Consider the following 25,077-nt stretch of genomic DNA (forward strand, 5'->3'; position numbering starts at 1 on the left):
GGAGAGATGGCTCCACGGTTGGGCGCACTGTGGAAGAGAGGGCCCGGGTTCAATTCCCAGCATGCACATGGTGACTCGCGGTCATCCGTGACTCCAGTCCTAGTGACCTAACACCCGCTGCCGGCTAGTGTGGCCACCTGGCATGCGCAAGATTTACATGGGCAAATCAACGCTCACTCACGTAAAGTGAAAAGTAAACCGCTTCAGAAAAATGGCTGTTACGTAGAAGTCGATCATTTAGCATGCTCGCAAAACCACAAGGTACGCTCGTTCAAGAATAGGGCTGGGGATTTAGCTCAGTGGTAGAGCGCTTGCCTAGGAAGCGCAAGGCCCTGGGTTCGGTCCCCAGCTCCGAAAAAAAAAGAACCAAAAAAGAATAAGGCTGCGGGCTCTTCATGAAGTTTTAGGTTTTTAATAGTTTTGGGACATAGATGGAGACAACTCATGGGAAATACCACCCTGGTGATCTCCTGACCTTACAGCCAATTCCACAGTCTAAACATGTCTCTTCCTACAGAGTGTCCTCCACCCGCCACAACCGCTGACTCCCTTTAATACAGTCGGTAGGGGCTCTCAGAAATCTCTGGGGTTTTTCTTGTTCTCTTGAGTGTGAGATCTCCTCTTTACCACCCTCATGAGGTGGCCATTCCTTCCTGAGGTGCAAATACTTTCATTGGGAGGGAATGTCACAACTGGCAGGCACATGTCCTACAACAATTTGTTGTGGGTTAGAAATTTTTGTTGGATGTCTTCTCGATCTGTGTCTTTTGGAGACAGGATGGCTCATTAAATTTGGAGGTCACAGATTTGGCTAGGTTATCCGGCCAGCAAGCCACAGGGGTCCTCCTGAATCTGTTTCTGCAGCCCTGGGATTATGGGCATGTACGGCAGACACCTAGCTTTGAAGGTTTTTCCTTTGGCTTCTGAGGATCCAAACTCAGATCCTCGTGAGCATGTGTGATGGGGCCACTTTACCGACTGAGCCAGTGATTCTCAATTTCCCTAATGCTATGGGCCTTTAATGCACTTTCCCATTTTGTATTGATTGATGTTGGTTGTAGGTGTCGCAGAAGAGAGAGAAGCCCGTCAGGATTCTAAGCCTTTGTTTCCTGAAGGGGCAGAGGGGTTCAGCCTTGGAAAAGACTGATGCCCAGCTAGCTCTCTCAGTCCAGTCATTTTATTCAAACAACTCTACAAGGTTATTGGGCCTGGGAAAGATTCCAGCTACCAATGTTATCTTGTCCTTGCTGCCCGTGAGAATAGACAGCCCACAGAAATCTCAATCCCTTCTGACCATGGCTAGTTGTAATCAAAACTAAGAACTCCAGGTTTGCCAGGAGTGTGTCTTAGGACCAAGATCTGTGCAGCTGCGAGCTCCCACGTTTTACCCGGTGCAGCCCTTCCGGAGAGATAACATTCTTCAATGTTTCCTGATTAACTGATTAACTCAAATACAGCAAAGGCTTTACTGAAACATCTCAGTCAAAGCCAGACCCAAAGGCTTTCCCGTGAAGTCAGACACAAAGCCTTCACTTTACATATCACTACAACGTTGTGGTGACCCCTATACCATACAATTATTTTGTTACTACTTCATACCCGTCATTTTGCTAGTTTTGAATCCTAATGTAAATATCTGGTATTCGACCCCTGTGGGGGTCATGACCCACAGATTGAGAACCACAGCACACCAAACCCTCTCAACCTAAACCATATCAAGTGAATTGTATTTTAAGGGACCTCTTGATTGCTTTGTTTTGAATTATTTTGAAAACCGTCTCATACCTTAGTTTTCCTAAAATACTGTTGTCTAAAACATAAGAAACATATATAGCAGAGGACGGACTGATCTGACCTCAGTGGGAGAAGATGTGCCTAACCCTTGAGAGACTTGAGGCCCTGGGGAGTGGGGAGACCTGGTGAGGGTGGTACATCCTTTTGGAGACGGGGGGGGGGGAGATGGGATGAGAAACTGTGGGAGGGGGGATTGGGAGGGGAGCTATGGCTAGACTGTAATAATGATGATGATGATGATGATGATGATAACAACAGCTGGATGTGGTGGTATGTGCCTTTAATCCCAGCACTTGGGAGGTAAAGGTGGGTAAGTCTCTTAAGCTGAAGGACAGTTTCTTCTGCATAGTGAGTTTCAGGCCAGCCAAAGCTGCCTCAAAAAAAAAAAAGAGAGCAGCACAAACAAAAACTTAAACCAAACCACCACCACCACCACCAACACCAACAACAATATCAACAAACCCCCAGGGAAATAAAATTTATCAACTACAGGAGTAAAAAAAATCACTGACCCTGGTGTTTCAAATTTTAGTGTTCAGTCACATACTCCCACAATTAATGTCTCATTGTTTTTTACACCCCTCCTATAGAAATTTGGGGGTGTCGCTACACAGAATATTGGTGAGTGCCACTTTAGAAACACAGATTTATAGTTCGAATGCTGATTCACGTTAGCGTTTAAAAATAATTTTTTTTTTGGTTCTTTTTTTTGGAGCTGGGGACCGAACCCAGGGCCTTGCGCTTCCTAGGTAAGCGCTCTACCACTGAGCTAAATCCCCAGCCCCTAAAAATAATTTTTTTACCTCATTTATTTTGTATGCGTCTGTGTGTGCACACGTGGCGGAGGTCAGAGGACCACTTGCAGGAGCTGGTTTTCTCCGACCATGTGGATCCTGGGGGGGGTCAGCTCAGGTCTAAGCTGCCCCGCCATCTCCCTGGCCATTTATTAGCACTTAGATATGAGAATAACAAAGTGATAATCCTTCTCCCCTTCAGTTTTCAAGAGATGTATGAAGCCAAGAGACAAGAGTTTCACGATCAGTGTCAGAGGGAGGAGGAGGAACTCAAGCAGACGTTCATGCAGCGCGTCAAGGAGAAGGAGCTGACCTTTAAGGATGCGGAAAAGGAGGCATGGATTACCCACCTCACGCCCACTTTCTACTTTCCTGATCCTCTGGGGGATAAGTTTTAGAGACCTAGTGGATTTTATCTTGGATGAAACTTTACATCTCTCTAAAAAGCAGCTATTCACTTGAATAGGATCTTAATATAGCCTTTATGAAATTATAGGGTGAGATTGTATCTTTTTCCGTGAGCATTTTGCTTTTTTTAATGCTCCATGCCTCTGATGCAATTGGGCAGGGGCTGCACTCTCTACTCACCCATCACCTCTGCTGTGTGTAGCTCTCCCAGCATGGGGTTGCTTGCTAGGAGCTGACTTCTAGAGTTTTACTGCTATGAAGAGACCCCCACGACCATGGCCACTCTGGGGCTGGCTTACAATTCAGAGGTTTAGTCCATTATCACAGTAGGAAGCCTGATAACACACAGGCAGACAGTGTTGGAGAGGTAGCTCCTCTCCATCTTCTACATGGGGTGCCACAGGCAACAGGGAGAGAGGGAGGGACAGAGAGAGAGGGGCAGGCTTCAGCAACTGAGACCTCAAAGCCCACCCCCTAGTGACGCACTTCCTCCAACAAAGCCACACCCACTCCAACAAGGCCACACCTCCTAATAGTGCCATTTCTACCGATCTGTGGGACCAGTTTTATTCAAACACCACAGGGATTTTTGGGGACTGCCTCATCTCCATAGCTCCATTAGGCATTGTCAAAAGTGGAATCCCTCTATAGCAGCTATAATCCTGTGACAGGGCTCGGGGCTACCTATGATACCTTCTGAAATCTATGTGAAGACTTCTTGATCTCACAGCTCTTGCCTTGCGCATGTACACAGAGTTAGCATCACCAGGTAGAACCCAAGATTTATAATTGGTTACCTTCAAGGGCATCAGATGGAGCCATGCCTGGTCTCCCGTGATACTGGCTGGGGTTACTAAGGAGAACTGTGGCAGGACACAGCATGTAGCCCAAGGTCATTGGGATGCCAAGCTTCCTGCAAGACCTCCCAACCCCCTCAAGGCCATTCTCCATTATATTGATGAATACTTTATTAATTTCTAACTCTATTAATCTCTTTAGCAGAGGATTACCTGGACATATCCTGAGCATTATTTTGAGAACTTCCTTAAATTGCTGATTTCAGTTGCTGATTTCAGCTTTCCATAACTTTTACTATTTCTTTTTTTTAAATGTGTTTACTTATATGTTTATGAGTACGCTGTCACTGTCTTCATGCACACCAGCAGAGGGCATCAGATCTCATTACAGATGGTTGTGAGCCACCATGTGGTTGCTGGGAATTGAACTCAAGTCCTCTGGGAGAGCAGCCGGTGCTCTTAACCACTGAGCCACCTCTCCAGCCCCCAACTTTTACTATTTCTACTTAGTTATGAATTCAATCTTTAATCTCTGCTGTCTCCCATTTTACTATGTGCAGTTTTATAAAAGCTCCACGGCACCTTGTGTGTTTTGCTAATTTAATATCTTTTTTGCACTTAACCACCAGGTCTCACAGACTGAATTCGATCCCCGGAATCCACATTCACACTGTAGCACTGTTCAATCAACCCATTAGAAATAATTTAATAAGTATAATCATTTTTTTACAACATCTTTAAAAAATATAAGACTAAACCAGAGTGGAATCACCATGTTAAATGACATAATCAAATACAGCTTCAAAATGGACCAGTTGTAGTCCAGCATAAGGTGACTTAACAAGTATAAGGGTGCTTAAGCTGAGCCTGGTGACCTGAGTTAGATCCCTGGGACCTCCATGGTGGAAGGAGAGAACCCATTGCAGACAAACTCTTGAGAGAATATAGTCAACCTGAGTTAGCGAATAAAGCTTCTCTTTTAAACTTGTAAAAAAAAAAAAAACAACTTTTAAACACCCATCTGGATTTTGTCCTTGGTTTCTGTGTCTCTTCTGTCTTTAAATGATCACTCTGCTCATCCCCTTGGCATCCCATTATATTTTGTATTATTATATAAACTTATATAAACTATTTATAAAATTATATAAACTATTAATATAATAGGTCCACAAGAATGGCCCATTGCCTGACTCTAGAAACAGAAATAGAAGCCAATTATTAGAATTATTAGAAGCTTAGTTTTTAAAAATTTATCTTTTGACTTTTTGGGCCACTCGAAAGGTGACTGCTAATGACTTCCAAACCTCGAACAGTAGAGGAACGGTACCCTTGATGCCTCTTTAAAAATTTCTGTATTCGGGGTTGGGTATTTAGCTCAGCGGTAGAGCGCTTGCCTAGCAAGCGCAAGGCCCTGGGTTCGGTCCCCAGCTCCGGAAAAAAAGAAAAAAGAAAAAAATTTTCTGTATTCCTCATGGAAGCACAAGGATTTTTAAATAAGTTTTGCTAGGGCTAGAGTCTGCCTTTTGGATTTTACGAATCTCTGTGATGACGGTTACTTTTCATTGTCTAGCTGCAGGACAAGTTCGAGCACCTGAAGAGAATCCAGCAAGAGGAGATCCTGAAGTTGGAAGAAGAGAGGAGAAAACTGGAAGAGCAAATCATAGATTTTTATAAGATGAAGGCTGCTTCCGAGTCAGCACAGGCTCAGGTGTGCATGAACGTAAAGAAGGACAAAGATCGTAAGAAATAGTCTTCTCTTACCTTGCCGTCTGATTTCAGAATGTCCCGTCTGATTTTAGAACCCATTATCCTCTACTCCTATACCTGTGAGCTTGTCTTCATAGCACTTAGTTTTGACTGAAATGCTAATCTTTTTTAAAAAGTGACTCCGCACATGTCGTTCTCCACAAGAGTGTCAAATACTTGGGAAGAAGATACGGTTTTTTGTTTGCTTGCTTGTTTCTTTTTTTTTAACAAAATTTCAATTGTGGGAGGAAGATATGTTGTTGTTTTTTTTTTTTTAAAAGCAAAATCTCAAACATTCGATTTTACCGATGAAGGCTCAGGAGTCAGATGCTGGGTGAAAGCCTGCTAGCTCAGAGAGGCAGAGAGAGAACCCAGCTGACCTTTCTCCAGAGCTGAAGTGACCCTCACTGAATTCCCCTCTCCCATGCCACCTCAAGTAACCTCCAAACTGAATGTTCCTCCCTTCTGCTTCCTGTGCAGCTATCTCTGTCCTGACTCTCTATGGTTTTTTCCCTTAGTAATTCTATGTTCCCGTCCTAACAACTGGCTGCTTGCTCTATCTCTTGACCTATGGTTGACTTTATTAAATCTTATCTACAATATTCAAGTAGAAAGCTCTTGGATCAAAGGTGTGTGCTAAGGCTGAGCTGCACCACAACTAGAAACAGGCTTTTCTATAAATAACAAAATCTCGGGGTTCGCAGTGTAATCAAATATCCTGCAGCATTTCCCCATTTTTTGTCTAAAAAGGAAAGGTTTTTTTTTAACTCTAACACAGTTTAGAACTGCTTTAAGTTATAAAAATAAAGCTGATTCTTTAATTACACCATTATTAGAAGTTGTGGCTATAGAGACAACAGTTTTAGAGACATAGTCTAAAACTGTTTATAACAATGTAGCTATTTCTGCCGAGCTTTCTACAAAGTCTAGCTTGGTTGTATTTTGCATTCGTATGATTAAATATTTTTTAGTTCAAAGTTCCTTAAAATGTTTCTGTCAGTCTCATATGAACTCAGCAATTTGAATATCCTAGTAGTTTTTAGTGTGAAGCCGATCTTTGGGTGGTGTTTGTCAGATAAATGGCAATCCTGATCAGGCAGAACACAGCAGTCAAGCCCAAAGGCATCCATTGTTCGCACATCAGTAGCAAGAAAGCTATCCTGGGACAAAGTCCCTGGTGTTGTGCCTTTCCAGGCTATACCCATTGTAGCTGAGCAAGATGGTGGGCTGTCTTCAAGATGCTCATTCCCGAGTGGAGTCCACCACAACCCTAACTCTAAGAGTGGGGGTTTCCTTTTTTGGCAGGTTATATCTTTTCTAGGGCAGAATGTTTTTTGGCAACAGAGAAAGTATTATGTTTTGATTGAAATTAGACTCTTGAAAATTTGAAACTAAATATACCTTAGTCTGAGTGGATAAATATACCCATATTCCCCTTTCTCTTTGTATATTGATTTGAGGCTTAAGTGTATTTATTTTTAGATCACAAAGGACATTCACTTTAAATTTCAGCCTGCCTTTTTTGCAAAGCATCTTTTAAATCAAAATCACTGTAATTCTTATGGGCCTGCCTCTCAAATGTTGGGATAGAAGATGTGAACCACTACCTGGCTATGGGTCCCTTATAATAGTCCTTTTCATAGGGTTGTCCTGCTTTAATTTGTTTCTCCGTTTCTCGGTATTTTTTTAGTGTTAAGGGTAAACGTTGACTTACCTTGTTGATTCATTCTGAATTTCTTCTCTAGCAAATTTTAACATTCTAGTCTTAATTAAACACGATGCCAATTTATCCACTATTTTATTATTTTCGGATGTTTTGTCCATCTTGCCTGAATGGACCACACTAAATTTAATGCTTTTGCTAAGTTTTGATAGGTTTTCCACTTCCATTCATATCTGCTAGTTAGTGGTTTATCCATTTTGATGTCCGTATAGTTAAACCTTTGCACACACACCATGAATTGGATAGGATTGTGTGGTATACCTGTAATATGCTTTATGTTGTAATATGCAAAGAATTTCATTTTACTAGAGACCTATGCCTAGAGCATTATTAATTTGTACAGGTATCTGCCGCAGACCACCCAGGGGAGTGTGTCAGCAGAGGGACCAAGGCTTGGATTTCAGGTAGAGAACGGATTCGGCGTGACAGACAGACACAAACTTGAGGTGTGTGCTGCTGTGAAAAGCTTTACTTCTTGGCATAGATTTAAGCAGTTATAGAACAGGCACCTCATAATTGGCAGTCATCCAGCCCATTCATTCAGTCATTCATCACCCAACCCATGTCCCTTGCAAAGAGGAAAGCTGAACGTACAGTCTAGGAAACAGTTCTCAACTGCAAACAATAGTTTAAAAAACAGCAGTTATACTGCCAGATTTGTGGGCACCAGGTATGTGTTCATCATTTATCTTTGTCATAATAAGGTTTAAACTCTATATTTATGGCCCCTCAGATTAGTAAGGAAACTTTTGTAACCATAGTTAACTCTTGATAAGTTTGTTCAACTTGTTGGAACTTGTCTATGGTCTTTTTAAAAGAATCATTACTATTTTGAATCATGCTAAACAAAACTTTTCCAAAAGGGGGGAAAGGCTTTTCTGGAACAGTCATGTTGTTAGTAACTGCAGGGAGCTAATGGATACAGCAGTTGAATGCATTGCAGCCATTGAGTTTATCAGGATCATGGTGATGTGAGACATTTCCGTCTCTGAACTTTCAGTTCCTGAGACATCTGAAGGTACATGACCATCTTCCCACACTGCTATATTCTTAAAATCAGATATTGTTGACAGGCTTAAAGTTGCTAAAATCACCAAGGCTAAAACACAGAAGGTACCTCCACTGCAAGCATAGACCCTAGTCATCATCTATTTGTAGGGAGACTGCCAGGGACCTCCAGGAGGCCAACCCATTCTAGGCACATGCCTCTGTTCTGGATAAAAACAAAGCATAAGAGTTTCATGTCGCACAGACTCTACTGGAGTGGGTGTGGCAGGTATCCTCATAATAGCCACAACTTCTAATAAAGGTGTAATTAAAGAATCAGCTTTTTTTTTCTTTTTTCTTTTCTTTTCTTTTTTTTTTTTTCGGAGCTGGGGACCGAACCCAGGGCCTTGTGCTTGCTAGGCAAGCACTCTACCACTGAGCTAAATCCCCAACCCCAGCTTTTTTTTTTTAATAACTTAAAGCAGTTGCTTATTGAAATCCTGAATACAGTATGGTACAATACTTTAATTTTCCAGACTCTGAAAAATGAAACAAATCTGTTTGCCAAACTTCATTTCTTTGGGTAACTTTTGGATTACTTCCTACAGGTAATGGAGTTTGGTTATACACAGAACAGTTAGGACACTTATAATTTCTTGGCTTGTTCCCAAGTGATAGAAAACCCTTTCTTCAAACTTTTGCTGTTACAACGTTTCTTATAAAATTCTGAAGCTTCTAGCATGTTTCCTATGAGTAGCTGCTCAATCTTATCATTGCCTTGTGCTAAGGGGCCTTGTAGACCCGTATGGGATCTGATATGTGTTATATACAATGTATGACTTCTATTTCTGATTACTTGCTGCTGTTGCATAAATACAGAAGTTAATCTTGAATCATCTGGAATAAGCTTAAAGGTTTCAGTGTGTAAAATAACGCTTTCTGACCTATAAAGAGTCAGTAACTATATTGAGAGATTCAAGAAAATCAAATACTATGCGGCATGTTTCTTACGTTTCCTGACTTATAACCTGCCTTTCCTGATTTATTTGCATCAGTATAGAATGTAAGGGCTTCAGAAATTGGTGCTGCCTTTACTGTATGAGGCAGGGTTCAGTTATTTTTATAAACTGAAGTCTCATGTTTTGGGGATATTTGTGTTAATCTCTCCCAACTGAAGTCTCATGTTTTGGGGATATTTGTGTTAATCTCTCCCAAAAAGTTGTTGCAAGTTCTTATCCATAATAATCTGGAGGATATCCATAGCCACCTCTACCTCCATGCCCTCGATCTCTTTTTGGAGCGGGCGTATGAGGTGGACCATAATAGTAGTAATCATCATATATTTGACTCTTTGCTGCTTGCCTCTGAGCTTTCCTTTCTTTCCTCTTTCTTATCTGGTGGCTTAGCAAAAACAATTTCAATATTTTCTCCCTCCAAGTCTTTACCATTCATTTCTTCCATAATTTCTTCCTTGATAGCACCATCTCTCTCTTCTGTTAGTGTTGGCAAGGTTGCGTACAAACAGCACTTTTACCTTTGCCGTAACTTCAGGATCAGGATCTTCAATAGGATCATTCAACAGTTCCAACATTTCCCCAGGCTTTAACTTTACCACTCATTAGCCTACGCCTTGCCTGGGCAGCTGTTTTGTGATCTTCATATTCAAGAAAGCAAAAGCCTCTGTTTTTTTTTTTTTTTTTCCTTGTCATCGGGTTGGTGGTATAAAATGACATCTGTGAGATCCTCTGTCACTTTACTAAATTCTTCAAGAATCTGTTCCTTGGTTTTACCCTTAGGAATAGAGCCCACGAAAAGCCTATTGTTGGCAACGGAGATGCAGACACCAATATGCTTCCCAGAACGAATTTCATGATTCGTTTCAGCCTCTTGTGCTGCTTCTTTTGTACAAAAAGGGACAAATGCATAATCTGTTGAGACCAGTATGTGGATCCATCATTAAACGAAGATCCCATGTAGGTCCAGCTTTCTCAAATCATGGAACAAGTTCATCTTCAAATAGATCTCTGGGGATCTTCCCCACAAATATCTCAGTGCCAACAGAAGGCTGCTGACCTGAATAAACAGAATCTGGAGGTGGTCCCCCATCCCATACTTCCTCTGACCTGTAGTCACATGAAGTGTGTAGCCTGTTCTTTCCAAAAGTGCCTTAATCTTCGCCTCATCTGGTCCTTTACTAGAGTCTGCTACTTTGGTCCCTTGTTTCTCTCTCTGCCTGTAAGTCTTCATGACTCCACATGAAAAGGCACTTTTGTTCTGAACATGAGAAGAGAGCACTGCCTTTGAACTGTTGAAGCACTGCCAATGAGCCGTCTTCATTGAACTCTCTTAAAGCTTCTATGATAGCTCTCTCCTCTAAATCACTCTGTGCAACTAGCCCTGCAACGTAAATTTCATCTAGTTTTTCCAGCAACTTTCTGTGGTAAACCAGCATCAAGCAATGTCTGAAAATTTTCTGAATGGATAACTGCTGAAGTAGTATCCATGGGCTCTTCAGTACCATTTCCATTAACATGTTCTGTAGCCATGTTTCCAGAGATCTCCCCGAGAGGCTGGGGCCAAGGAATCCTGTCCGACCGGGTCGGGTCGCGGGGAACGCGTGCTGGCTGCTTCCTGTGTCCGTACGAGTGGAGCTGTTGTAAAAAGGCAGCCGAAGATCACGCCGCTGGCAGCAAACCCGATCCAGTTCCACGCGCCTCCGAGCGCGCTCCCATTGCGCGTGCGCGCCCCCGCGTGACCCTCCCCTTCCCTCCCCTCCCTGGCGTATCAGCTTCTCTCACTCACTCCTTCAGCCCCTGCCCTCCTACAGCTCCTCCTCCTCCCCTTGCCACTTCCGCCGCCGGTCGCTTGCCACCCCGTTCTCTTGGCCTTCGTCCTTCCTTCCCTGCACCACCTCCCCCAGCTTCCCCACTCTCGTCAGCCCAGGCACAAGTGGCAGCCTTTCTCGCTGGCTCTCTGGCTCACGCCCTCCCTCGCTAGCTCTCTCGGCCCCAATACTTACCTCTTGAAGAAGCCAATCTGGATACCAAGATTTTAGTGAAATTATTGTTACACCTGCTCCTGTGTCTACTAAACCTCAGATTTCAGTATCATTAATTTGGATTTTTAGCATCGGTTTTTGATCATTTATAGCAATTTGCCAAAATACTTGTTTTCTGGTCTGTCCTTAATTTTTTGTTTTATCTACTGAAGTTGTTCTGTCCACGATTACATTCAGAGCAGTGTTTTTAAACAACAGGCATTAAATCTTTTAATTGCTCTGTGGACGAGTTTCTCTTGTGCTAATGGAATGAATGAATGAAATTTGATATTGGAGTCTGTGGAAGCCCCCTAAGGCGTTTCCCAATAGCAAATGGTTATCTTGTCTGTCCCTTCTTAATAAGCATTAATTAGTCCATTGCTGGCCTTTGCCACAGATTCTGTATACTTCAGAAGGCTGGGACCTTCTTTTCACATTATCACTAGAAAAAACATTGTTTCTAGGAATGCCATACCTACAATCCCTTTTCAAATGACCTTGCTTACCACAAGTAAAACATCTAACATTCTAGTTTTTCCTTAACGTTTAGAAATTACTTCTATCAGAGTAGCATAATAAATGTGAGATTCAATATCAGCCATATTTTTAGTCCATTCATCTATTGGTGCTGATCTTGTCTTTAAAGGCCTAATCACCCTTTTGTATTCTGAATTAGCATTTTCAAAAGCCAAAGATTTGATTATTATTTGTCTGCCTTCTGAACTGATACTATTATATTTACAACTGAAATCAATCTTTGCAATAAATCAATGAAGGTTCTTTTGGGGCCTTGTATAATTTTAGTAAAGGACTCAGACTTTTCTGATTCTTCAACCTTATCCCAAGCATTTAAAGCTGTTAAATGACACAGAAATAAGAGATAATCTTCAAATTCAAGCTCCCCTTGTAACTCAGCATATTAACCCTTACCTAGCAACTGATCTTGAGAAATATTAATACCCCCAGCCTTATATCATTCTCTGGCCCTAGCTTCCCCTTTTCATCATGTTCACCTTTGTAACTAGGGACCAGCTTCCAATATCGCTGTTGCCAAATCTTTCCAGTCTTGGGGAATAAATCTGTTCTGAGTTGCCCATGATTTTAATATCTGGTTCACTAAAGGTGAATGCATACCATATGAGATGACAGCTTCCTTAAGTCTCCTCAAATCCAATACATCTATAGGATTCCATTTAACTTCTCTATATCCTTGGTATTGCCTATTGCCTGTTAGTAGTTCTTGTATAGTAACTGGATAAACTAAGGTTTCTTTTCTCATAATCTTGGCCTGCCCTCCTTTAGTTTCATCATGCAGCGGTGTGGTAGGTTCTTATCTAAATTCTTCTGTCTGTGTCTGAGTATTTTTCTTATTTTCATCTATAATTCTTTCTAAGGCTTGTATCAATCCACTTTTAACATGTGGCACAATTATCAAGTCATTTTTCATATTTGCATTATGAATATGACATTTCTGTATTCATAACAAATAAAACAATCTTGGGATTTAGTGTGATCAAATACTATGGAACAAATTGGCATAATGTATATGGCATTAAGGATAAAATATGAATTACCAGACTGATAACTAATTATAGTCAATATTATATCAATCTCAGTTATGTCATTTATCTTTTCATTTCCTGCTTCTATTTTCAAGCCATCTAAAATAGCACTATACAAGGCCCTAACACCCTGTATTATGATATTTGCCATTCTTAACATGGGAACGATTTTTCCTTTTAATATTACTTAACTCTCTTCCTTGAGGGCTCCTCTGGTGTCTTCCCAAATCTGATGGTTTCTTGGTTTGTCCTTAGCTGTTGTGATTTCTGTCTGTTTCTTTGTTCCTGTGGTCCTGCCCCATGTTGGGCAACAACTGTTTTGTTTTTTTTTTTTTAACAAAATTTTAATTGTTCAATTTTATCAATGAAGACTCATGAGCCAGATGCTGGGGTGAAAGCCTGCTAGCTCAGAGGGGCAGAGAAAGCACCCAGCTGACCTTCCTCCTCAGCCAACATCCCACCATGAATGCCCATCTCTTACACTGTTTTAAACAACTGCCTTCAAACTGAATGTCCCTCCCTTCTACTTCCCTGTGCATCTCTCTCTGTCCTTCTGCCTCTCTCTTACTCTGTTTCTTTTTCTTAATAATTCCTGTCAACTGGTTGCTTGCTCTACCTCTTGACCTGTGGTTGACTTTATTTAATCCTGTTTATAATATTCAAGCAGCGAGCTCTTAGATTAAAGGTGTGTGCTAAAGCTGAGCTACACCACAACTAAAAAATGGGTTTTCCAGTAAATGACACCATCTCAGGATTCACAGTGTGATCAAATATCCTGGAACAATGATACCATGTGTATCTTGCCAGATGATTCAACATAGACTAATACTCAGTAATACCTAGTAAATATTTTATTAATCAAAATAGCCAAGGACATATAGCATAAACAGATATGGTCAGAAGGAGAGAACTCCATTTTAAGCAAAGAGTAATGAGAAAGAGAAATCCACAATGAGCCTCATATGTGTTGGTAAATCACCTTAAGATGGGAAGAATCTTTGTTCTGATCATTTATGTATCCATCCCTAGGCTTAGGACAATTCTTGACACACAGTGAATATTGTCAGCTGAATAAATATCTCCAGAGGCAGTGTATTACCTGTATTTTATGCATAGATAATTTAATTCAGATAATTGACTTTTAAATATTCTATAGTGTTAACTGCTTTTAATCATGGCTGTGAGTTTCATTGCTTGAATGCTTTTATATTGCTATTCTTTAATTTTAATGAATTGTTTGTAAAATTGGCACTGACAATGTTAGATAGATAATAAAATCAATAAAATTCATGTGTGCTAGTTATTTTTCCACCCCTCTTACAAATTACTTTACATAAGTATCTTAAAGGAGAAATCCCTATTCTAACTCATGGATACAGGGGTCCACTTTATTGTGGCTGGGAAGAGAATTCAGGGCAGCTTAGTTTACACCATGGTGGGCTAGAAAATAGAGATCAAGACAGAAAGTGACTGAGATACATTCCCAGTGACCAATTTCTTGTTGTCTCACATTTTCTAAAGCCTTTTTGACCACCCAAAGTAACAACATCAACTGAGTCCCAACCTTGAAAACGTGAGTATATAAGAACAATTTCAGACTCAAGCCACAGCATTACGTCAGTGGATATGGCGATCTCATCATACAAGATGGATTTATTCCATTTACAAAAGGACCCAAGATGTATCTGTCATCACATTTTCTCAATACCTAAGTTCATAATCTCTTCCGTATCTGCAAACAAACTCCTAGCTGTGATCCCTTGTAAGATAAAAAAAAATTAAACAAGTTTAGATATCTAAGATAAAATACCAAACAAGATCATACCTCTGCAAGGAGCGAAGTAGGGAGCATAGAAAGGAGGGATCAGGCCAAATTAAGACAAACATAGCAGGGGAAGCTTCATGTTCAGCCTCTGGGTCACGTGCTGGGATCACCTGACTGCAATGCGTGTTCTCAGGCTCATTCCTGTGGTCTTGCCACACAGCCTCTCTTAGGCTGGCTTTGATCATTTCCTGTACCTTTGCTTAAAAAACATTCCTTGTTCCCAGCACCTCCAACATTGATGTTTTGAAGCTTTAGAGGTACCCTTACCCCGACACACACATTCTTTGTGACAAGGTCTCACAATGTATTCCTAGATGGTCTGAAACTTGTTGGCCCAGAAGTACAGAGATCTATTGCAGGGCTTTTGAGATCATGTTTGAGGTTTAAGACATGGAGGTATCTATATGGTTTAAAGCTGTTGGTCTGTCTACTGGGGCATTGTCTCAGCTAGCTGTCTAGACTTATCCTGACTTCTCTGCCATTCCATCTCTCTATGTGGCTCTCACTTCTGCTTCCAGCTCTGTCCATCTCCCTTCTACCTCCTTTCCTGTCTCCTTCACTCTGCCACATCTCCTGGTCTGTACCTGACTGCCTGCCTGCCCGGAAATTCTGCAGTCATTCATCCTGCCCCAGCTCCACATTCCTTACTCATCTAGATGGCTGAGGAAAGTCACCTTCCCCATGGCAGCTTGCCTTTCTTTTAAAGGCAGGTGATTTACTTACCCTGCTAGTAAGTGTTGCTGGTGTGAGGTCCGAATTGAAACTCTACTGAGACCTCCTGAAATGAGACTCACAGAGGCGGTGATCAATGCAAAAACAAGAGGAGTTTAATCATTCTGACATGTTGGGGTCATACCACTTCAAGGGGAAATGACCCTGAGCAGACTCTAACAGGGAGTTATATACCTTGCAAACAGTTGGGGCAGAATTTGCACAATGGTAACTAGGCAGGGTACTATTGGTGGGAAGAAGTGACCTCCAAACTGACTCTTTCACTGGCTCCAAATAACAATTGAAAACAGAATTTGCTAGAAGGCTACCTAATCAAAGACAATATATTTCATATTAAGATATTTCAAGAGGGTATGGTGGCTTGCATCTTTAATTCCAGCACTCAGATCATGTAAGCTTGGGAATTGGCAATGAATTCTTCTTCTTCTTTCTCCTCCTCCTCCTCCTCCTCCTCCTCCTCCACTTCCTCCTCCTCCTCCTCTTCTTCTTCTTTCTTCTCCTCTTCCTCTTCCTCCTCCTCTTCCCCTTCTTCTTCTTCCTTCTCCTCCTCTTCCTCTTCTTCTTCTTCCTTCTCCTCCTCCTCTTCCTCTTCTTCCTCCTCCTCCTCTTCTTCTTTCTCCTCCTCCTCTTCTTCTTCTTCTTTCTTCTCCTCCTCCTCCCCCTCTTCCTCTCCTCCTCCTCCCCCTCCCTCTCCCCCTCCCCCTCCATTATCCCTTCTCCTCTTCTTCCTCCTCTTAAGACTAATGTGAGCCTGCTCACCTAGAAAAGGAAAATTCTGAAAGAGGAAGCAAAAGCAATCAAGTCCATATAGCAAACTAATCATGTTCAGAGCTTCAGTAATCACGAGTGCCAGCAAAAAGGCTATTTCTTGTTTCAGCCAAGGTTAGATAAATGATTTCTGCCATTTAATGAGAACAGAAGTAGGAGAAAGAAGAAGAGGAGGAAGAGGAAGGAAGAGGAGGAGGAGAAGGAAGAGGAAAAGGAGGGGGAGGAAGAGGAGGAGGAGGAAAGGAGAAAGAGAAAGGAGAAGAAAAGGAGGAGGAGAAGGAGGAGGAGGAGGAGGAGGAGGAGAAGAAGGAGAAAGAGAAGCAGCAGCAGCTTGCCCCAAGTACCATGCCTCCTTCAACAAGTTCCCACCTCCTAATCCTTCCCAAACAACTCCACCAAGTAGGAACCGAGTATCCAAGCATATGAACCTATGAGGGCCAATATTCAAACTGCTACACTGTGATTTAGTGCTAATGTTCCCATTACTGATAAGCTACTAGAACTCAATAACATGTCAAATGCACATTACCCGACAACTGGAACTACCCTATAGTCTCTGATTCCAAAGCCATCAATTTTAATGTTCCCTTTACAATTCGATCTATATAAATGCATGCATATGGTTGATGCTTAAATGTGGAGAGCACTCTACAGCACAAGAAAAAGCAACTCAGTCTGACCATTAGATCCACAGCCAAGATGCAAAATAAATTTGCCTTTAATCTGTTGTCCAGCACTTTGCACACCACAGGGCACATCAGGTTTTCTCTTTCTGAGTTCCTTTATTTGGTGTCTGACCTCTGAACCAGGGATTGGCCTGTACCCAGCAGCAGCAGCAACTTTGAAGCAGTAGTCTAGTAGCTTTGGATGCTTTTGAGGTAGCAGCTTTCTTTCCAGTCTCTCTCTTGTTCATGACAAGACATGTTGCTAGGGCAAGGGGCTCCCTCACCTCTGGCACGAAAAGGAGGCACTCAGGCCCCTCGTGTTCCTGGGTTCAGAGGAGTTGTGGCTCTCAAAGATGGACTGTGGGTATTCCAGACTGAGTTGTGCTAGGGTCTTAAAGTACAGTTTGGAAGATGCCCACGCTCCATGCTCAGTAAACTTTCTTACAGGGGGAAGCCAAGACTGCAGACTGTGGGGGAAGGGTGGCCTCCACAGCCTCCTCCAGGGGTGATAACCTAGTACCCCTGATGGCTCATCTGCTTAGCACAGGCCTTTCCCAGCTGTATTGTTTAACCATTCATGTCTTCCTTGAATTTCTCAGGCTTTAAAATCACTAAGAAAGTTATGAGCGCAGCATACAGCTTCCTGTTAAAATTTCCTCTAAGAACTCTGGCTCGACACAAAACATCACATTGCCCCTGGGTGACCTGGGCAGACTGCAAAGCTTGCTGAACCTTTCTCCCATCCACTCTTGGCTTCTCTTATATTTTCTTTTCTTTTTTAGAATATATATATATATATAATATATATATAATATATATATATATATATATATAAGCTGTCTTCACACACACCAGAAGAGGGCATCAGATCCCATTACAGATGGTTGTGAGCCACCATGTGGTTGCTGGGATTTGAACTCAGGACCTCTGGAAGAGCAGTCAGTGCTCTTTTTTTTTTCTTTTTCTTTTTTTCGGAGCTGGGGATTGAACCCAGGGCCTTGTGCTTGCTAGGCAAGTGCTCTACCACTGAGCTAAATCTCCAACCCCGCAGTCAGTGCTCTTAACCATCTCTCCAGCCCTCTTATATTTTCAAAACTGGGGTACCTGCTCATCAGCCTCACTCAGAGCTGCCAGGACTTTCCTTCTGCATACAGATTATATTCTACCATAATGCTCAGCAAAACCACATATCAACCCTAAAGTCCTGAGTGTCTTCGAACTCCCATATCACCCCTGAGGTCCATCACATCCATGAATCCCCACACCACTCCTGATATGTCAGCTAAATCAACCTCTTAAAAACAATACCAACCACCACCAACAAAACAGTCCCTACAAAACGTCTGCTGTGAACACAAGCTTACCAGACAAGGTGAGCTGGGCATTCAAACACTGACTTTTGCAAACCCAACTCTCACTCTGGCCTCTCTTTTGTCTTGTTTTCTAGATGCTGATATCCATGGCAACCTCAGCTAGTGATATAGCCCAGTATCTCTAGTGGCTTGTATAAGCCAGTCTATAAGGCCCGATTTCTCTCTCATTACGTGAGTTTGTAGCCCTGATCTCAAGTGCTTTCTTTGACTCAACAGGACTCCAACAGGTCCCTCCTGTCCTGTGTCCCACAGACTCTTCAGCCAGGCTAGGAGGGACATGCCATTTCTTTCATTCAAAGGATGCTCCAGGAGGGCTAGAGAGATGGTTTAGCAGTTGAGAGTGTTTCCCGTTCTTGCAGATGACACAGGTTCAGTTCCTCACACCTGACTCCAGTTCTGGGAGATCCAACACTCTCTTCTGGCCTCTGTGGGCACTAACTACACATGTGGTACCTATACATACATGTAGGCAAACACACAGAATAAGAATAAAATCTTAAAGCCTTTCCCAATTCAAACAGGTCCTGAGTATTCCCTTGTTATCATAACTTCTTGTATGGGGTCATTATTAAGGCTCCTGTTTGCATATTAACAGTTGTCCTGAGTTTAATATTACGTTACTTCTCTTGAGTCCTTTTCCTGTTCATCATCTGATCCTTCCCATGGGTACCATGGGTTTGGATCCTAGAAAGCACTCCAGTTTAGGTCTAAATTTTAACTTTCCTTTGCATCCGTAAAAAAGTGCAAGTTAGTGGCTCCATATTCCAGTCCCCAGTTTCAACTTTCTTTGCTAAGTTAGACACCCACCCAGCAGATAGCATCCACAGGTCATAACCCCTCCTATACACCGACAAGTTCATTTTGAAACATCTGAGCCTCAGTTGCATTTCTTCATGGCCACACAGCTGAAAGACACCACAGCTGAAATGCCACCCATCCCATTCGGGCCGCTTTCAGAGACCGCAACATATTCTTTATCCACCATTTTGAAGCATCCTTATACTTACATGGTGCATCATCATGCATTCCACCCCTTGCCACATACAGTTAGGTGCCCACTCTGGGATTTCCCAATCAAGAACACTATACTCAAGGAGGTGGCTGGCCTTTGGTTGGATAGCCTATCATTCATCACAGAGAGCACGCAACTGTTGCAATGGTGAGGGGGCACCTCATCCCCTACCATGAGAGGTAAGGTGGCCATATTGAGATGGCCTCCATGGGCCTCATCATCTGTGGCTGGGACATTCAACTACTATTCCCAAACTCACTTCGGTCCTTTGTGCTGTGTGACTCTCCACACGGGAATTGATTAAAGGCTTATTCTCCTCAGAATTATTCACTGATCACACACCAAGGAAACTCTATGACCCACCAAGCTCAGCGTAGTGAGACAGTGAGTTGACTCGGGTTATTCAGGGGTCTATGGGTAAAGCATTACAGGAGTGAGGAGGACCAAGAAGCAGATGCGTCTCTGAAAGCTCATCACGGCACGCGTGATGACTCCAAAAGCTGTGCGTCTGCGCAGCTGACGTCACGTGGTCATCGAGCTATACATGTTTTTACTTTTTTTTTTTTTGACATATCTTCTTTTTTGTTTGTTTGTTTGTTTGTTTTTGTTTTTTGTTTTTTTTAAATTTAGAGAATACTTTATTAGTTTTTGTAATCAAACCCACGTAGATAAGACCTTACATATTTAATACAGTGTGTTACCCTTGTACAAATGGAAAAAACTTAAGTTCAACATTTCTAGACCAATATGGCTGTTAATTTCTGTACAGTGCCAACTCAACGCAGTAAACGGGGATACTTTTTTCCAAAGTTGACAGCACAGCTAAAGTTTCAAAAAATTCAAATTATATATCTGTATATGTATATTTATATTTTATAAAAAGACCAATAATAGCAGTGTGTTATGCATCAACAGCAGCAACAGCTTTTCCAGGTTCTGCAGTCATCTGAACAAAACTGTAGAGACATCCAGCACACTCCATTAAAAAAAAAAAAGTAAAAAAACAAAACCCGAGAAAACAGCACAGTTCTGTTACTCTTGTGGTACCTGGCACCATTTTTTTTTTAAATTAGCTTCTCAATCATCATCTGGAAAGAAAACATTCTGAGCAACATCATTAAAAACAGCTCTGTCACTACTACTAGCACGGTCACTACTATGTATCATAAAGCAGGTACAAGCTATTTTACATCCACAGAGGTATGATACAGTACTGTCCTACATCTATAATACTAGAGGATACAATTTAAAAGGCATTATTTGAGACTTGATTCTACTTTTCCAGCAGAGGGCCCAAAGGATGGTGTGACACAGCTTTGTAAAGAAACATACTCTAGACAGGATTTCCTTTCACTAGTGGCACAGTTCTAAGGATTCATTCTCTCCATGAATGTCAGCTAAAACCGTTATTAAAAAAATGAAATATCCCTAGAACAAAACCGTATAACCACCGGATTCATATGAAGATGACCTAGTGGAGACAAGCTGGACCTCACCTTACCAACAAGCTATCAAATCTGTTATGTTTAAACAGTGAGACCTCCAAGGAAGGAGATGCCAAGTAGTGCTTCAAAGCTTCGGACCACAAACACAGCATCCTTTTCAACAGAAGCAGAAGCTCATCTGAATATGCTCAAGGATGCTGACATCAACATTTAATCATCTCCTCACTCATCCAGGAAGAAGGGGAGATCAGTTACTACTGTACTTTATTGTGTTCAACCAAATCACCATGTTACAAAAATAGCAAGCTGCCATAATAAAAAATAAGGCTCCTCTATCCAGCACCAGATAGCATCATTTTACTTTCAAGCCTAGAAATTGCACACTTGTATATAAACCAACCGAAGATGAGGATTGAGAGTTCATCTTGGTGGATTTTTCCTTTGATGAATATGAAGTGTCCTTCCTTATCTTTTTTGATGACTTTTAATTGAAAATTGATTTTATTTGATATTAGAATGGCTACTCCAGCTTGCTTCTTCTGACCATTTGCTTGGAAAGTTGTTTTCCAGCCTTTCACTCTGAGGTAGTGTCTGTCTTTGTCTCTGAGGTGTGTTTCCTGTAGACAGCAGAATGCAGGGTCCTCATTGCGTATCCAGTTTGTTAATCTATGTCTTTTTATTGGGGAGTTGAGGCCATTGATGTTGAGAGATATTAAGGAATAGTGATTATTGCTTCCCGTTATATTCATATTTGGATGTGAGGTTATGTTTGTATGCTTTTCTTCTCTTTGTTTTGTTGCCAAGATGATTAGTTTCTTGCTTCTTCTAGGGTATAGCTTGCCTCCTTATGTTGGGCTTTACCCTTTATTATCCTTTGTAGTGCTGGATTTGTAGAAAGATATTGTGTAAATTTGGTTTTGTCATGGAATATCTTGGTTTCTCCATCTATGTTAATTGAGAGTTTTGCAGGATACAGTAACCTGGGCTGGCATTTGTGTTCTCTTAGGGTCTGTATGACATCTGTCCAGGATCTTCTGGCCTTCATAGTTTCTGGAGAAAAGTCTGGTGTGATTCTGATAGGTCTGCCTTTATATGTTACTTGACCTTTTTCCCTTACTGCTTTTAATATTCTTTCTTTATTTTGTGCGTTTGGTGTTTTGACTATTATGTGACGGGAGGTGTTTCTTTTCTGGTCCAATCTATTTGGAGTTCTGTAGGCTTCTTATATGCCTATGGGTATCTCTTTTTTTAGGTTAGGGAAGTTTTCTTCTATGATTTTGTTGAAGATATTTACTGGTCCTTTGAGCTGGGAGTCTTCACTCTCTTCTATACCTATTATCCTTAGGTTTGATCTTCTCATTGAGTCCTGGATTTCCTGTATGTTTTGGACCAGTAGCTTTTTCTGCTTTACATTATCTTTGACAGTTGAGTCAATGATTTCTATGGAATCTTCTGCTCCTGAGATTCTCTCTTCCATCTCTTGTATTCTGTTGGTGAAGCTTGTATCTACAGCTCCTTGTCTTTTCTTCTGATTTTCTATGTCCAGGGTTGTTTCCATGTGTTCTTTCTTGATTGCTTCTATTTCCATTTTTAATTCCTTCAACTGTTTGATTGTGTTTTCCTGGAATTCTTTCAGGGATTTTTGCGATTCCTCTCTGTAGGCTTCTACTTGTTCTCTAAGGGAGCTCTTTATGTCTTTCTTGAAGTCCTCCAGCATCATGATCAAATATGATTTTGAAACTAGATCTTGCTTTTCTGGTGTGTTTGGATATTCCGTGTTTGTTTTGGTGGGAGAATTGGGCTCCGATGATGCCATGTAGTCTTGGTTTCTGTTGCTTGGGTTCCTGCGCTTGCCTCTCGCCATCAGATTATCTCTAGTGTTACTTTGTTCTGCTATTTCTGACCGTGGCTAGACTGTCCTATAAGCCTGTGTGTCAGGAGTGCTGTAGACCTGTTTTCCTGTTTTCTTTCAGCCAGTTATGGGGACAGAGTGTTCTGCTTTCGGGCGTGTAGTTTTTCCTCTCTACAGGTCTTCAGCTGTTCCTGTGGGCCTGTGTCTTGAGTTCACCAGGCAGGTTTCTTGCAGGGGAAAAGTTGGTCCCACCTGTGGTTCCAAGGCTCAAGTTTGCTCGTGGGGTACTGCCTAAGTCCTCTCCGCTGTGGCAGCAACCGGGAAGATCTGCGCCGCTCTTTCCGGGAGCCTCCGCACACCAGGGCTCCAGATGACGCCTGGTGTTCTCCTCTGGCGTCTGGACGTGCACAGAGTGCAGCCTCCCCTGGTCTCTCAGGCGTGTCTGCCTCTCTGAAGGTTCAGCTCTCCCTCCCACGGGATCTGGGTGCAGAAACTGTTTATCCGGTCTGTTTCCTTCAGGTTCCGGCGGTGTCTCAGGCGCAGGGGTCCTGCCGCTCCTGGGCCCTTCCCCACGGGAACCCAGAGGCCCCACACAGTTGCCTCTTGGGCCAGGGATGTGGGCAGGGGTGGGCAGCGCCGGTGGTCTCCTCCGCTCTGCAGCCTCAGGAGTGCCCACCTGGTCAGGTCTCTCTCCCACGGGGTTTGGGAGCAGAGAGCTGCTGTGGGCCGGGATCCGCGGGTGTGGGACTTCCGGATGTTTTTACTTTTTAATCTCAGGAGCTGCTGTCACTCAAGGATGTGTCCATCGATTTCTCTCCAGGAGAACGGGAATGCCTAGACCCTGCTTGGTGGAATTTGTATAGGGACGTGATGTCGGAGAATTACAGAAAGCTCGTCTCTCTGGGTGAGAGCCTCTCCCCTACAGAATTCTTACTGCCCCCTCTCCCCCACGGGTCCATATTTCACTCCCTCCTTTTGTAAAATATTTCTCAGGAGCTTGCACCTTGCGTGGAAGGCACGGACAGGTTCATTTTACTTGTTTTTTTTCTTTAAAAAATATCTCCTTCCTTGAGGGAGCATGCTTCTTACATTCTCGACTGGTGGTGTTTTAGGAGTTTGTTGGCATGAAGTGTTAGGAACTGCAAATTACAGTCCAACTCTTCCCTTTGACTTAGTCATACGTGCAAGTGAGGCTTTCATCTCCAAACTGAAGATTCTTAAGGGGTACTCTACTGTAGGAAACCACTGGGGGAAATAATTTCCTAGAGACTCCTGTTGTGCACCCTGCCCCCACCCCCCATAACTCCCTCCCGCCACAGCTCAAGGTGGGAAAACTCCAAGCAAACATCATTTCTGTATTTTCAGCAAATAGGTCTTGCTGTGTGCAGTTCTTACCTGGTCATATTTCTGGAGCAGAGGAAGGAGCTTTGGAATGGGAAGAGACAAGAGTCAGCCCAGGTAGATAGGAATGAACGAATCCAAGGACACAGGTGAGTGGTCCAAAGATCCTGTCTTCCAGACAGGCTTTGAGATGTAGACCTCTGATTCAGTGGAGATGATTCTTCAAGGGATGGGGAAAGACAACTGCCCCGTGTCTGTCACACTGCCCAATCTTCGAAGTCTCCTCTAGTGCTCTCACTGCACATCAGTGGTGATGGCAAAGTCCTTCCTTTGAGGTCTACATAATCCTCACTGATTTCCTTTTCTTTTCTTTGTGGGCCTCAGAATTGTGCATATTTCTAAAGGCCTCTGTGTTAAACCAAACACATGAAATATTAACATCAAAAAGAAGCTGCTCTTTGAGATGACCTGAGTTTGATTTCCAAAACCCACATCAGGTGGCTCACAACTGCCTGTTCAGTGGGCATGACTTCCTCTTCTGGCCTCCCTGAGCACTCTCACCATGTGGCACACATGCACGTGCGCTCGGGCGTGCAAACACACACACACACACACACACACACACACACACACGGTAAAAAGATTGTTTTAATGTCGTTGATATTTCTATGCCTTACAGTTGCTTCATCAGAGCTTTTTGTCTGATCTCGCTGCTTTCTTGGTTGGCTTGGTTTTGTCTGTGGGTGTTAAGATTTGTTTTTTTTTTAAACCTCTGAATGTCAGTCACTTAAAATGCTCACTATTCATGGGCCTATTATCAAGATTGAAAATTGTGCTTATCTGGGAAACATTCTTCATAGCACATTACTGTTTACTAATTCTATGAAGTCATTTTTCTTGTTTTCCAATTCCACAGTGTGTGTTCTGTTTTTCTAAGAGTGGGTTCTGTCACACCAGCTAATAATAATTTTAGGTTTTAAGCTTCTTGTTACTGTTGGTTGGCAGTTTTTAATAGTGTGTACATTAGGACAACAAAAAGTGAAATTAAAATGTCTATTATTTCTACAGTTCCAGAAAGTGTGTATACTTTTATTCACTTTAATAAAACTTCAATAAATACCCGTGTGCGCGTGCGCACACACATGCACGTGCATGTAAGAGAGAAACATACACTTGGCTGAGGATATAACTTCATTTACTTAACATAGCTTTATTT

At 42.2% G+C, this 25,077-nt stretch overlaps 1 protein-coding gene and 1 pseudogene across 2 annotated transcripts in view; one reads left to right on the forward strand and one right to left on the reverse strand.

Moving 5' to 3' along the window:
* The window catches only part of Septin14 (septin 14), a 29,802-nt gene extending 15,664 nt beyond the window's left edge, over window positions 1–14,138 (forward strand). Inside the window, exons 9-11 of one of the 2 annotated variants that reach the window (XM_087579345.1) lie at window positions 2,791–2,923; window positions 5,364–5,501; window positions 10,792–14,138. In XM_087579345.1, coding sequence (XP_087435471.1) covers window positions 2,791–2,923; window positions 5,364–5,501; window positions 10,792–11,004 — 484 coding nt within the window. In that variant the 3' untranslated portion in view covers window positions 11,005–14,138. 2 annotated transcript variants of the gene reach the window in all.
* LOC148002299 (heterogeneous nuclear ribonucleoprotein Q pseudogene) lies at window positions 9,395–10,202 on the reverse strand (annotated as a pseudogene).
* Window positions 14,139–25,077: the final 10,939 nt, after the last annotated feature.

This window comes from Rattus norvegicus, chromosome 12 (assembly GCF_021556685.1).
Source record: "Rattus norvegicus strain SHRSP/BbbUtx chromosome 12, alternate assembly SHRSP_T2T, whole genome shotgun sequence".
NCBI lineage: Eukaryota > Metazoa > Chordata > Mammalia > Rodentia > Muridae > Rattus > Rattus norvegicus.